This window comes from Callospermophilus lateralis, chromosome 4 (genome assembly GCF_048772815.1).
Source record: "Callospermophilus lateralis isolate mCalLat2 chromosome 4, mCalLat2.hap1, whole genome shotgun sequence".
NCBI lineage: Eukaryota > Metazoa > Chordata > Mammalia > Rodentia > Sciuridae > Callospermophilus > Callospermophilus lateralis.
In genome coordinates, this window is record NC_135308.1 from 73,426,481 (window position 1) to 73,440,678 (window position 14,198).

The window sequence follows — 14,198 nt, forward strand, 5'->3', positions numbered from 1 at the left end:
TATTTTATATCTGGTTATTTTTCTAAGTATTTCGTGTATACCTTATTAAAATCAGTAAGATTTCTAAAAAAAAAAAAAAGTGAGATTATGTTATGAGAGCCTTAACCCAATCAGCACATTAATCCTCTAATAGAATTCACTGGGAGGTGATTGTAGGCAGGTAGGGTGTGGCTTGATGAGGTAGCTGCCTGGGTGTGTATATTTGGGTTTATATGTTGTCCTTGTTGAGCAGAGTTCTCCCTATTTCTGCTTCTTGGTGGCCATCTGCTGACCTGCTTTCTCCTGCTACACTCTTCCACCATGATATTCTGTCTTACCTGGAGGCCAAAGGAATACAGTAAGCTATCTAAGGACTGAGACCTCTGAAACTGTGAACATCAATATAAACTTTACCTCCTAAAATTGTTCTTGTCAGACTTTTTTGTCACAGAAGCTAAAAACTATCTAAAACATAAGCAGAATCAATTATTAGGACATTTCATTAAAAGAAACATGAGTAGCATCAAAAACATAAAACACCAAGAGTATAACTACTAAAAATTATCTATAATCACTGAGAGAAATTAGAGATATACATTGTAAGTCAACTAGCTCCATTTTGATGTTTAGGTCAAATCCAAACTCAATTTAATATCACCATGATTTTATCGTATTAGATGTATCAACAAAGTGAAATCAAACCCCTATTTCTCACCATGCACAAAGCTCAACTCAATATGGATCAAGGACTTAGGAATACAACCAGAGACCATGCTTCTAACAGAAGAAAGAGTAGTCCCTCATCTCCATCATGTGGGATTAGGCCCCAGCTTCCTTAATAAGACTCCTTTGCCTCAAGAATTAAAACCAAGAATTAATAAATGGGATGGACTCAAACTAAAAAGTTTCTTCTCAGAAAAAAAAAATCTGTGAGGTGAATAGAGAGCCTACATTTTGGGACCAAGTTTTTACTCCTCACACATCAGATAGAGCACTAATCTCTAGGGTGTATAAAGAACTCAAAAATCTAAACACCAAAAAAGCACACAAAACAAACAAACAAATAACCCAATCAACAAATGGCCAACATCCTGAACACACACTTCTCAGAAGATGATATCCAATCAGTCAACAAATATATAAAAAGATGTTCATTATCACTAGCAATTAGAGAAATGCAAATCAAAACCACTCTAAGACTTCATCTCAATCCAATTGGAATGGCAGCGATTATAAAGACAAACAACAATAAGTGTTGGCAAGGATGTGGGGAAAAAGGTACACTCATACACTGCTGGTGGGCCTGCAAACTCGTGCAGTAAATATGGAAAGCAGTATGGAGACTTCTTGGAAAATTGAGAATGGAATCACCATTTGGTACTGGAGATTCACCTCTGTACCACAGACCAGCTAATGACAATCTACATTGGCTTTGGCCATATTTCAGTGGGAGGCATAGAGTGTTCTCCAGCCTCCAGAGGTCTTCACATCCACTTGACCCAGCTATCCCTCACCTTGTTCTTTACCCAATGGACTTAAAAACAGCATACTCAGGGACACAGCCATGGCAATGTTTATAGCAGCACAATTCACAAAAGCTAAACTGTGGAGCCAACATAGATGCCCTTCAATAGATAAATGAATAAAAAAATGTGGCATATATACACAATGGAATATTACTCAGCAATAAAAGAGAATAAAATCATGGCATTGGCAGGTAAATGGATGGAGTTAGGGAAGATAATGCTAAGTGAAGTCAGCCAAATCCAAAAAAACAAATGCCAAATGTTTTCTTTGATATAAGGAGGTTGATTCATAGTGGAATAGGTGGAGGGAGCATGGTAGGAATAGATGAACTCTAGATTGGGCAGAGGAACTGGAGGGGAAGAGAGGGAACATGGGGTTAGAAATTATGGTGGGACTGATCCAACATGGCGGCGGGCAGAGAAGCTGCGCTTTTAAGGCACACCCAGTGATGGGAACATAAAATCGCAAGGATAACTCTTGGATTCGTCCAACGGAGATTCTTCTAGCAAAATTCCTCTGAAGAAAGACCGCCTGGGAGCTACTAGAATTTTTTTGAAGTGTCTGTGTGACCCGGACGAGCGGGACCCTGCCAGAGATGCGGAATTCCAAAACTAACAGCCACAATCCGCGCACCGCGGACGCAGCTGCAGATTCGTCCACCCGCCCGCAGCCAAAGGACTGGGTCCTGCTAGACGCCGAGACACAGCTTGGCAGGGAGAAGTCTTAAGCCAAACCTCCAAAAGCCTGAAGCTGAGGCGAACCTGGCCGGACCAGTCCCACCCCTCCCCTCGGACACTCCGGCAAGGAGCCTGGGGCCCGCCATAGCAGAGAGGTGACGTCATCGGAATTCGGCCGCCAGAATTCTTTCTCAGCAGAATCCACTTTAGCAGCACCCTCATTCCCCTAACCCCCAACTCTTATCCCAAGCATTACATCTTCCATTGCGTGTAATTGTCTAAATGCAAATAGGTGAATATCTCGAGGCTGTCTATAAGACTCATAAATACCTAGCTACTATCAGCACCCTGATCCAATTGCCTGGTAGTATCCACCTTCAGTGGAGCAATCTTCTAAAGTAGCCAAGACATACTAACCATCGTATCACCAGAGCACCCAACCTAAACATATAGTCCTAAGAACAAACAGCAAAACATTATATGCATACAGAACCAAGAAGCCTTATATGAATGGAATGAATCAGATGTAAAGTACAACAAAGCCCAACATTTCTAGGCATAATCCCCCACCACAAAAGAGAGACAACAGAGATATACAAAGCCAAAACAAATGTATAGGAGAAAGCAGTTACTAAGCAGTCAAACAGAGCTGGAAAGCAACGTGAACAATATGAAAAAACAAGGAAAAAAAGGGTTACAAACAATAGAGGACAACCTAAATTTACAGGAGGGCCAAGAAGAATCAGAAACATGGACAGGGAAAGAAATCAAGGCATACCTAATTCAGATGGAACGGAATATTAGAGAAGACATGAGACAGCAAATCCAAGCATTGAAAGTATATTTTGAAGAGGAACTAACCACACAAATTCAATCCGCAAAGAATGAACTTTATCAGGAGATAGAGGTGTTAAAAAAAAATCAAGCTGCAATCTTAGAAATGCAAGAAGCCGTAAATCAGATTAAAAGCGCTAATGAGAATATTACAAACAAACTGGGTCAAGTAGAAGTCAGAACATCAGATAATGAAGACAAAGTTTATCAAATTGAAAAGAATATAGTCAAGACAGAAAAGATGCTGAAATCTCACGAGCAATCTATCCAAGAGATATGGGACCTCATCAAAAGACCTCATCTGAGAGTCATTGGGATAGAAGAAGGCACAGAGAATCAATACAAAGGAATGGATAGCTTATTAAAGGAAATAATACTAGAAAACTTCCCAGAGATGAAAGATGGAATGGATTGCCAAATTCTGGAAGCTTACAGGACCCCAAACATCCAAAACCATAATAGACCAACTCCAAGACACATAATTATGAAGATAGCTAACATACAGGACAAGGAGAGAATACTAAAAGCTACGAGAGAAAGGAGGCAGATTACATTTAGGGGTAAACCAATTAGGTTAACAACTGATCTTTCATCACAGACTTTGAAAGCGAGAAGATCCTGGAACAATGTATTTCAAACACTGAAAAATAATGGATTCCAACCAAGAATCCTGTATCCAGCAAAACTAAGCTTCAGATTTGACAATGAAATTAAAATATTTCACGATAAACAAAAGCTAAAAGAATTCGCAGCTAGAAAACCAGCACTACAAAATATGTTGTGCAAAATATTACAAGAAGAGGAATTGAAAAATAGCGCCCAAAATTAACAGTGGGAGGTATATTAGTAAAGGGGGAGAAAAAATAACCAAAGAGGGAAAACTAACCAATCTGAAATAAATAAATAAATAAACATGACTGGAAGTACAAACCATATTTCAATTGTAACCTTAAATGTTAATGGCTTAAATTCACCAATCAAGAGACATAGGCTAGTAACCTGGATTAAAAAAACAAATCCAACAATATGCTGCCTTCAGGAGACTCACATGATAGGAAAAGACATACACAGACTGAAGGTGAAAGGGTGGGAAAAATCATACCACTCACATGGCCCTCGGAAGCAAGCAGGAGTGGCCATTCTCATATCGAATAAAGTCAACTTCAAACCTAAGGTAATCAAAAGGGATAAAGAAGGACACTATATACTGTTAAAAGGAACCATCCACCAACAAGACATAACAATTATCAATTTGTATGCACCAAACAATGGACCTGCAACATTCATAAAACAAACTCTCCTCAAGTTCAAGAGTCAAATAGACCACAACACAATTATTATGGGGGACTTCAACACACCACTCTCGCCATTGGATAGATCCTCAAGACAAAAGCTGAACAAAGAAGCTATAAAACTCAATAACACAATCAATAACCTAGACTTAACTGACATATATAGAATTTATCAACCGTCATCAAGTGGATACACATTCTTCTCAGCAGCACATGGATCCTACTCAAAGATAGACCATATATTATGCCATAGGGCGAATCTCAGTAAATATAAAGGTGTGGAGATAATACCATGCACCATATCTGACCATAATGGAATGAAACTGGAAATCAATGATAAAAGAAGGAAGGAAAAATCCAGCATTACCTGGAAAATGAACAATATGTTACTAAATGATCAATGGGTTACAGAAGACATAAAGGAGGAAATCAAAAAATTCCTAGAGATAAATGACAATACAGACACAACATACCGGAATCTATGGGACACAATGAAAGCAGTGTTAAGAGGGAAATTCATCTCCTGGAGTTCATTCCTCAAAAAAAGAAAAAACCAACAAATAAATGAACTCACGCTACATCTTAAAACCTTAGAAAAGGAAGAACAAAACAACAGCAAATATAGCAGAAGACAAGAAATAATTAAAATCAGAGCGGAAATCAACGAAATTGAAACAAAAAAAACCATTGAAAAAATTGATAAAACTAAGAGTTGGTTCTTTGAAAAAATAAATAAGATCGACAGACCCTTAGCCATGCTAACGAAGAGAAGAAGAGAGAGAACGCAAATTACTAACATACGGGATGAAAAAGGCAATGTCACAACAGACACTACAGAAATACAGAAGATAATTAAAAAATATTTTGAAACCCTATATTCCAATAAAATAGAAGATAGTGAAGATATCGATAAATTTCTTAAGTCATATGATCTGCCCAGACTGAGTCAGAAAGACACTCACAATTTAAACAGACCAATAACAAAAGAAGAAATTGAAGAGGCCATCAAAAGACTACCAACCAAGAAAAGCCCGGGGCCGGATGGGTATACAGCAGAGTTCTACAAAACCTTCAAAGAAGAGTTAATTCCAATACTTTTCAAGCTATTTCAAGAAATAGAAAAAGAAGGAGCTCTTCCAAATTCATTCTATGAGGCCAACATAACCCTGATCCCAAAACCAGACAAAGACACTTCAAAGAAAGAAAACTATAGACCAATATCTCTAATGAACTTAGATGCAAAAATTCTCAATAAAATCCTGGCGAATCGAATGCAAAAGCACATCAAAAAAATTGTACACCATGATCAAGTAGGATTCATCCCTGGGATGCAAGGCTGGTTCAATATATGGAAATCAATAAATGTTATTCACCACATCAATAGACTTAAGGATAAGAACCATATGATCATCTCAATAGATGCAGAAAAAGCATTTGACAAAGTACAGCATCCCTTTATGTTCAAAACACTAGAAAAAATAGGGATAACAGGAACTTACCTCAACATTGTAAAAGCTATATATGCTAAGCCTCAGGCTAACATCATTCTAAATGGAGAAAAACTGAAGGCATTCCCTCTAAAATCTGGAACTAGACAGGGATGCCCTCTCTCACCACTTCTATTCAATTTAGTTCTTGAAATGCTAGCCAGAGCAATCAGACAGACAAAAGAAATTAAAGGCATAAAAATAGGAAAAGAAGAACTTAAATTATCGCTATTTGCGGATGACATGATAATATACTTAACAGACCCAAAAGGGTCTACAAAGAAACTGCTAGAGTTAATAAATGAATTCAGCAAAGTGGCAGGATATAAAATCAACACGCATAAATCAAAGGCATTCCTGTATATCAGCAATAAAACTTCTGAAATGGAAATGAGGAAAACCATTCCATTCACAATAGCCTCAAAAAAAATAAAATACTTGGGAATCAACCTAACAAAAGAGGTGAAAGATTTATACAATGAAAACTATAGAACCCTAAAGAGAGAGATAGAAGAAGATCTTAGAAGATGGAAAAATGTACCCTGTTCATGGATAGGCAGAACTAACATTATCAAAATGGCGATATTACCCAAAGTTCTCTACAGGTTTAATGCGATGCCAATCAAAATCCCAACCGCATTTCTTGTAGAAATAGAGAAAGCAATCATGAAATTCATATGGAATAACAAAAGACCCAGAATAGCAAAAACAATTCTAAGCAGGAAGTGTGAATCTGGAGGTATAGCGATACCAGAGTTCAAACTGTACTACAGAGCAATAGTAACAAAAACAGCGTGGTACTGGTACCAAAACAGGCAGGTGGATCAATGGTACAGAATAGAGGACACAGAAACCAATCCAAAAAATTACAACTTTCTTATATTTGATAAAGGGGCTAAAAACATGCAATGGAGGAAGGATAGCATCTTCAACAAATGGTGCTGGGAAAATTGGAAATCCATATGCAACAAAATGAAACTGAATCCCTTTCTCTCGCCATGCACAAAAGTTAACTCAAAATGGATCAAGGAGCTTGATATCAAATCAGAGACCCTGCACCTGATAGAAGAAAAAGTTGGCTCCGATCTACATATTGTGGGGTCAGGCTCCAAATTCCTTAATAGGACACCCATAGCCCAAGAGTTAATAACAAGAATAAACAAATGGGACTTACTTAAACTAAAAAGTTTTTTCTCAGCAAGAGAAACAATAAGAGAAGTGAATAGGGAACCTACATCCTGGGAACAAATCTTTACTCCCCACACTTCAGATAGAGCCCTAATTTCCAGAATATACAAAGAACTCAAAAAATTAAACAATAAGATAACAAATAACCCAATCAACAAATGGGCCAAGGACCTGAACAGACACTTCTCAGAGGATGACATACAATCAATCAATAAGTACATGAAAAAATGCTCACCATCTCTAGCAGTCAGAGAAATGCAAATCAAAACCACCCTAAGATACCATCTCACTCCAGTAAGACTGGCAGCCATTAGGAAGTCAAACAACAATAAGTGCTGGCGAGGATGTGGGGAAAAGGGTACTCTTGTACATTGCTGGTGGGACTGCAAATTGGTGCGGCCAGTATGGAAAGCAGTATGGAGACTCCTGGGAAAGCTGGGAATGGAAACACCATTCGACCCAGCTATCGCCCTCCTCGGACTATTCCCTGAGGAACTTAAAAGAGCATACTATAGGGATACTGCCACATCAATGATCATAGCAGCACAATTCACAATAGCTAGACTGTGGAACCAACCTAGATGCCCTTCAATAGATGAATGGATAAAAAAAATGTGGCATCTATACACAATGGAGTATTATGCAGCACTAAAAAATGACAAAATCATGGAATTTGCAGGGAAATGGATGGCATTAGAGCAGATTATGCTAAGTGAAGCTAGCCAATCCTTAAAAAACAAATGCCAAATGTCTTCTTTGATTTAAGGAGAGCAACAAAGAACTGAACAGGGGGAAAGAGCATGAGAAAAAGATTAACATTAAACTGAAACGAATGAAGGGAGGGAAAGGGAGAGGGAAGGGAAATTGCATGGAAACGGAAGGAAAACCACATCGTTATACGAATCACATATATGAGGTTGTGACGGGAAAGGTGGGGGAGGGAGAGAATGGAACAACAACAGATGGGGTAGAGAGGGAAGATGGGAGGGGAGAGGAGGGGGGATTGTAGGGGATAGGAAAGACAGCAGAATACAAAGACAGCAGAATACAACAGTCACTAATATGGCATTATGTAAACATGGTGAATGTATAACTGATGTGATTCTGCAATTTGTATTTGGGGTAAAAATGGAAAAGCATAACTCACATGAATCAAATGTATGAAAGAGGAAAAAAAATAAAAAAAAAAAAAGAAATTATGGTGGAATGTGATGATCATGATTATCCAAAGTGCATGTATGAAGACACAAATTGGTGTGAATATACTTTGTATACAGTCAGAGATATGAAAACTTGTGCTCTGTATGCGTAATAAGAATTGCAATGCATTCTGCTGTCACATATAAGTAAAAGATAAATAAATTATTTATAAAATAAAATAAAATAAATATAAATAAAAAATAAATATATGAAGTTGTTTATAATGTTTATGTGAAATGCATAAGACCAAGTACGATCAATGCACTGGGCAGGAAAAACAACACAATTAAAGCAGTTACTTTAAAGAAATCTTTAAAAAAGTTAATCAGACATGCTATAAAGTTATGATAATTAAGAGAATATGCATGGCTCCAATCCTAGAAAATGACAGAACAAAATGAAATAGAGTATAGAGCAGGAATCAGAAATATCTACACCCTGTATAATTCAAAGTTGACACAGCAATGGGGAAAAGCCTTTTCAGTAATGATTCTGAGTCAATTGGATGTCCAAACAATAATATGAAACATTTTTTAACATCACACACACTATAGATAATACCGATCCCAGAAAGATTGTGAAATTATATATAAAATAAAAACTAAACATGTATAAGACACTATTGGAGAACATTTTTATAATCTATGGTAGTAAAGTTATATTTAAAAGGACAATAGAGACAAGTGCACTAGTGCACGCCTATAATCCCAGTGGTTTGGGAGGTTGAGACAGGAGGACTGCAAGTTCGAAGCCAGCGTCAGCAATGGTGAGGCACTAAACAACTCAGTAAGACCCTGTCTCTAAATAAAATACAAAACAGGGCCGGGGATGTGGCCCCGTGATCCAGTGCTTCTGAGGTCAATCCCCAGTACCAAAAAAAAAAAAAAAGGACTTTAGGACACTCTGTGTATGGGAAATATGTATACACTGTGCTTCATCAAGAAGAAGAATTTGATCCCTAAATGAAGACAATATAGGAAAAATTAAAAGAAAGGATTTAAAAATGTATATGAATATACCCATATTTGCACCAGACAATATTGGCATGTTAATATGTAGGATCATTATTTCAGAACTCAACATGTGTAAATACTCAAATCTCCATATCATGTGACTGAATCAATACATGATCCTGTGGTTATTTAGGAGAAAACTCTATAGAAATAAAAATAAATGAGGCTGAGCTAAAAATAAAAGCATAGTGAATTCTAAATGTTATGTTGATTCAAAGTAGACAAAACAAGGAACATGGCACATGATTTTACATAAAGCTCAAAACCTGAAAAAAAATTCTTTGGCAGCAAAAGTTAGAGTGGTCTTCTTTGGAGGGGAGGAGGGCACAGTGACTGGAGGGATGTGCAGGTGACATCAGGGAGCTGCTGATGCTCCCTGATAGTCCAGGGTGAGGAACATGACAGAGCTGTCATTCATTGTTATATAGTGTTATCCATTAATTTCAATAAATTATAATGCCTATTTAAAACCAATCCACTTAATATTTCTTGAAAGGGCTGAAAGGTGAATGATAATAAGAATCCTAATTCACCACAAAATGTCTAATTTTTGAAGTCAGCTCTCCATGCTATCTGCTCTTAGAGACATGTCACTCTAGTACCAGCCAGCCCTGCCCTCTCTTACCTGAGCAGACCACAGAGGCTGTGTTTCCATGGGCACAGGCAGGAACACCCAGGGCAGTCACAGGGCAATTCCACAGGAAGGACTCAGATCCTGAGCAGTGGAATCTGTCTCTCCAGATCTCATCTCCTCCTTCCACAAAGTATGCTCCCTTTGGGGTGGAGATGGCGACCCCACAGCCCAGCTGACGGCAAACTACATTGGCATTGGCCATATTCCAGTGGGAGGCACAGAGTGTTCTCCAGCCTCCAGAGGTCTTCATCTCTACTTGACCTTCACACTGAGAGCTGCCATTTTTCATGAGCCGAACATCTGTATATCCTGGTAGAAGACAGGGTTTAGCAATATTCCACATTTTTCTTATGCCCATAGAGTGTTTTGGGAAGTTAAAGTCCTATCGTGAGTCTCACCTGAGCAGACAACTTGCACAGCTCCTTTGTGGGGGCAGTTGCCTGCAGGACAGGGCACTTTGGGGCAGAACCAGAGGCCAGGCTCCTGCCCCTCACACTGGAACTCTTCAGCCCAGATCTGTTCACTGTCCTCTTTGAAGGGCAGGTTCCCCAGGACAGATGCAGCCTTGCCACAACCGAGCTCTGCACAGATGACCTGGGCTGTGGCTAATGTGAAATTCCCATCAGATACTGGAGTCCATCCTCCTCCAGAATTCACTTCCACTCGCCCAGAGCAAGATCCCTGTCCTCCAACCAGATGCACAAATCCTATGGGAGAAAAAACAAACAACAACAAATACCATCGAATAGAAGGAATAAGCTACAATTCACAGGTAATGCTGTGAAATCTTTTCATTTTCCAGGGTTGTAGTGTGGGGTGAGGATTCAATTTGTGGTGCCAGAATATGAATTCTATGAGCAAGTGTCTGAAGATAAATTTTGGAGAAGGAATTTGTAATGTGCTTTCTAAATTGCTGTTTCATGATATGAATGTACACACTGTCCCATGCACATACCTGTACATACATGAATATGTGTGTTTCCAAGAAATGTGTGTATATATAGATATATAGATATAGATCGTGTAAAATGGATTTTTCTTTTATAGGAACATATTATTCTTTATATTATAAAGGTATCTGTGGTTTTTTTACTTTCTTTGATACTGTAATCTCCTTTTTCTTTGTATAGGATCTGTATCTATTCTCTGAATGTGAACCCACTATAGAAAAAGATTAGGATTAATTTTTTACTATTTTATGCCCTGAAACTTCCATATTCACAGATAATAATTCCAACTAAGATACCATTTGTTAATGAATGAAAAATTCCAATGTGTCCAAAACTGACATTTGATATTTATTTTCAATTTAGAGATGAGAAAAGAGACCACTAAATAGGTGAGATAGAAACCTGGTTATTGTGACAAAAATAATCAGGATTCTTTACATCATCCTTCCCATTAAAGAAGACTAAAATGCCATTTAAACTATGAACAGACATTATCCAGAGATTTGAGCATTTTTTGTTTGTGTTTTTTATGGAATTATTTTGTTTCTAATAAACAGAGTTTGAAGAATCCATTATGAATCTATTGAAGCTAATCAGGAAGTGATTTTGAGTATGTGTTCAGACCTTTGGGGAGGCATCTACTTACAGATGTGAAATTATAATATAATAGTAATTTTTTGTAGTGAAGAAATTCAGCAAGGAATCTTTCTCAAGAGAATAGCATGTTCATTAATTTCATTAATTTTCCCCCTAAGTAAACAATCAAACATCAAAAATATTAATCTACCTTTTTAAAATTGTTACTTAAAATTGGAATACCCCCTTTTCTCTCTGAAACTGATGCATTAACATGAAGTGTGGATTCCTTAAGTGTTACTGCAATGGTAATTTTAATTTATTTTATTATTATAGAGGAGTAATATAGTGTACCTTACTTATAGAGTCAAAATGCAGATACACAAATTTCAAACTGAAATCACTAATCTTTAGAAGGTTATGTTTTAAAGAATATGAGACCTGCAGGCACATCATGAAATCAGCCACAAATACAGTTATCTAGTGACAGGAAAACTAAAGATCAGCCTCTAGAACAGAAACCTGGCTGGCTGTAGTCTCTGCCTATGGAGGCAGCCAGGTCCTCTTCTCTGTGAATTCTGGTTTCCACTCAGTCACTTTCAAATTGAAGTTCAAAATAAGTACCACCAGGTTTGCATGACTGATTGTAGTTTCAGCTCAGATAAAAACACGAACATGCCTGCGGTGGCACTAGTCCACTTTATTTTTTTTAATTAACTGTATTTTGCCCATTTCTAGTATCCAAGTGTTAGAATGTCTCAGTTGAGGTAGAATAACATTACATTCAAGCTCTATCTAAGACAATCCACTGGGGTATCTGAGCACAGTGTCTGTCCTCTGACTGAAATGTTAGGAGGGTATCTTTGTTTTAGGCACTGAATTCTATTAAATTATTAAATCTTTGCAAGAAATTTTTGTATACATTCCATTAATAAAAATTGGAAGCATTTCAGATAAAGAGATAGAGATCTCTCATGTAGATTTCACCTTTACTCTTCTACTCTACACAGACCAGAGGGACCTAATCCAGTTATAGCCTGAGAATATAAAGAATAAAATTAATATAGTACATGTACTCAGACCATCAACTAAACATCTGTCATTGTGCTGAACAGAGATCCTGAGGTATTCAGAAAGCAGTATTATTGAAAGTCAGCAATACATTTATTTATCTTTAAAAATGCATTAAAGGAGCAGTATGGAGATTCCTTGGAAATCTGGGAATGGAACCATCACTTGACCCAGCTATCCCTCTCCTTGAACTATACTCAAAGGACTTAAAAACAGCATACTACTAAGACACAGCCACATCAATATTTATAGAAGCACAATTCACAATAGCTAAACTGTGGAGCCAACCTAGATGTCCAACAACAAATGGATAAAAAAATGTGGCATGTATATACAATGGAATTTTATTCAGCAATAAAAGAGAATAAAATCATGGCATTTGCAGGTAAATGGATGGAGTTAGAGAAGATAAAGCTAAGTGAAGTTATCCAATACCCCCCCCCAAAAAATATGCTGAATGTTTTCTCTGATATATGGAGGCTGACTCATAGTGGGTTAGGGAAAAATAGATGAATTTTAGATAGGGAAGAGGGAGGGAAAGGGAGGGGGCAGGACATTAGCAAGGATGGTGGAATGTGATGGACATCATTAACCAAAGTACATGTATAAAGACACGAATTGGGTGTCAACATATTTTATATACAGAGATATGAAAAATTGTGGTATATATGTGTAATAAGAATTGTAATGCATTCCACTGTTGTATATTTTAAAAAATAAAATCAATTAAATAAAAGAGAACAATGAAGAAATAAAAATAAAAATACATTAAAGATTTATTATGTTTTGGGCATTGTATTATAAAGTAACATATACCCAAAATCCCTTGGAAAAATTTTTTGAAAAAGATGTGATTTAGAAATTAGAGCCAACTACCATCAACACAGAATGTAGTTATTCTTGGTAGATCATTCACTCTGTTGCACTTAATGAAATATAAAAACAACAAAGTGTGGTTCAGAAGCAGGTATACATCATTCCATAAACCCTAATGATGGTGTATATTATTATACTCCACAGTTCTTCAGTAAATAGGAAATTCTTATATCATAGTGGTTTAGAAATCCTCATTAGTTTTATTTACAGAAATACATATCAGTTTTTGTAATATTTCAATGTTATAAAGGCATATGGAGACAAAAGTAATTTTCTTTCCTCATCTGCATTACCAAGAAGTTGAGGTAAATAGTACCACAATAAGTCAGTCCATGTTGCAAGTACGTTTATGCAGAAGACTTGTGTGAAGGTATTTTTCACTCCTTCTTTCACTTGTCTTTCTCATACAGAATATATTCTCATATAAAACAAAGTTTCCATATTGAACCTACCACTCAGTCTCCACAATCTACAAATTTGAAATCTTACAAGTATGAATGTTGAGGTTGGTTCATCTGGGCCTCAAGTGAGTGGACACATAGTTGCCAGCTATTTGTTCAGAGTAGCCCTTCTTCTTGATTGATAGGGAATGAAACATATGAAGGCATGAACATTATTTAAGAGGTCTAACTTAGAATTTATTCAGAATGTCTGTTTTTACAGTCTTTTGAGATAACTGCTGTGCATCTTTTCCTCAAAGTCATAAACAGCATTTATATTGGAAACTTCTAATTTGATCTTTGAGGCATAATATGAAGCACACCTAATGTCTGAGGACTTTTTGAGAAATAAAACATTAAATATAATATTCAATGCTAATTCTCTTACTGAAGATTCACATTACAAACAATTCAGACTCAGGTGTCTGTCTCAACTGGGAGGCTGTCATCTTCA

At 37.0% G+C, this 14,198-nt stretch overlaps 1 protein-coding gene across 1 annotated transcript in view; it reads right to left on the reverse strand.

Moving 5' to 3' along the window:
- LOC143398307 (scavenger receptor cysteine-rich domain-containing protein DMBT1-like) overlaps positions 1–14,198 on the reverse strand; it is a 182,500-nt gene that overhangs the window by 137,083 nt on the left and 31,219 nt on the right. The window contains exons 9-10 of the mRNA XM_076855297.1: positions 10,230–10,538; positions 9,823–10,140 (exon numbers count right to left, since the gene is read on the reverse strand). Coding sequence (XP_076711412.1) covers positions 9,823–10,140; positions 10,230–10,538 — 627 coding nt within the window. The remainder of the gene's footprint in view (positions 1–9,822; positions 10,141–10,229; positions 10,539–14,198) is intronic.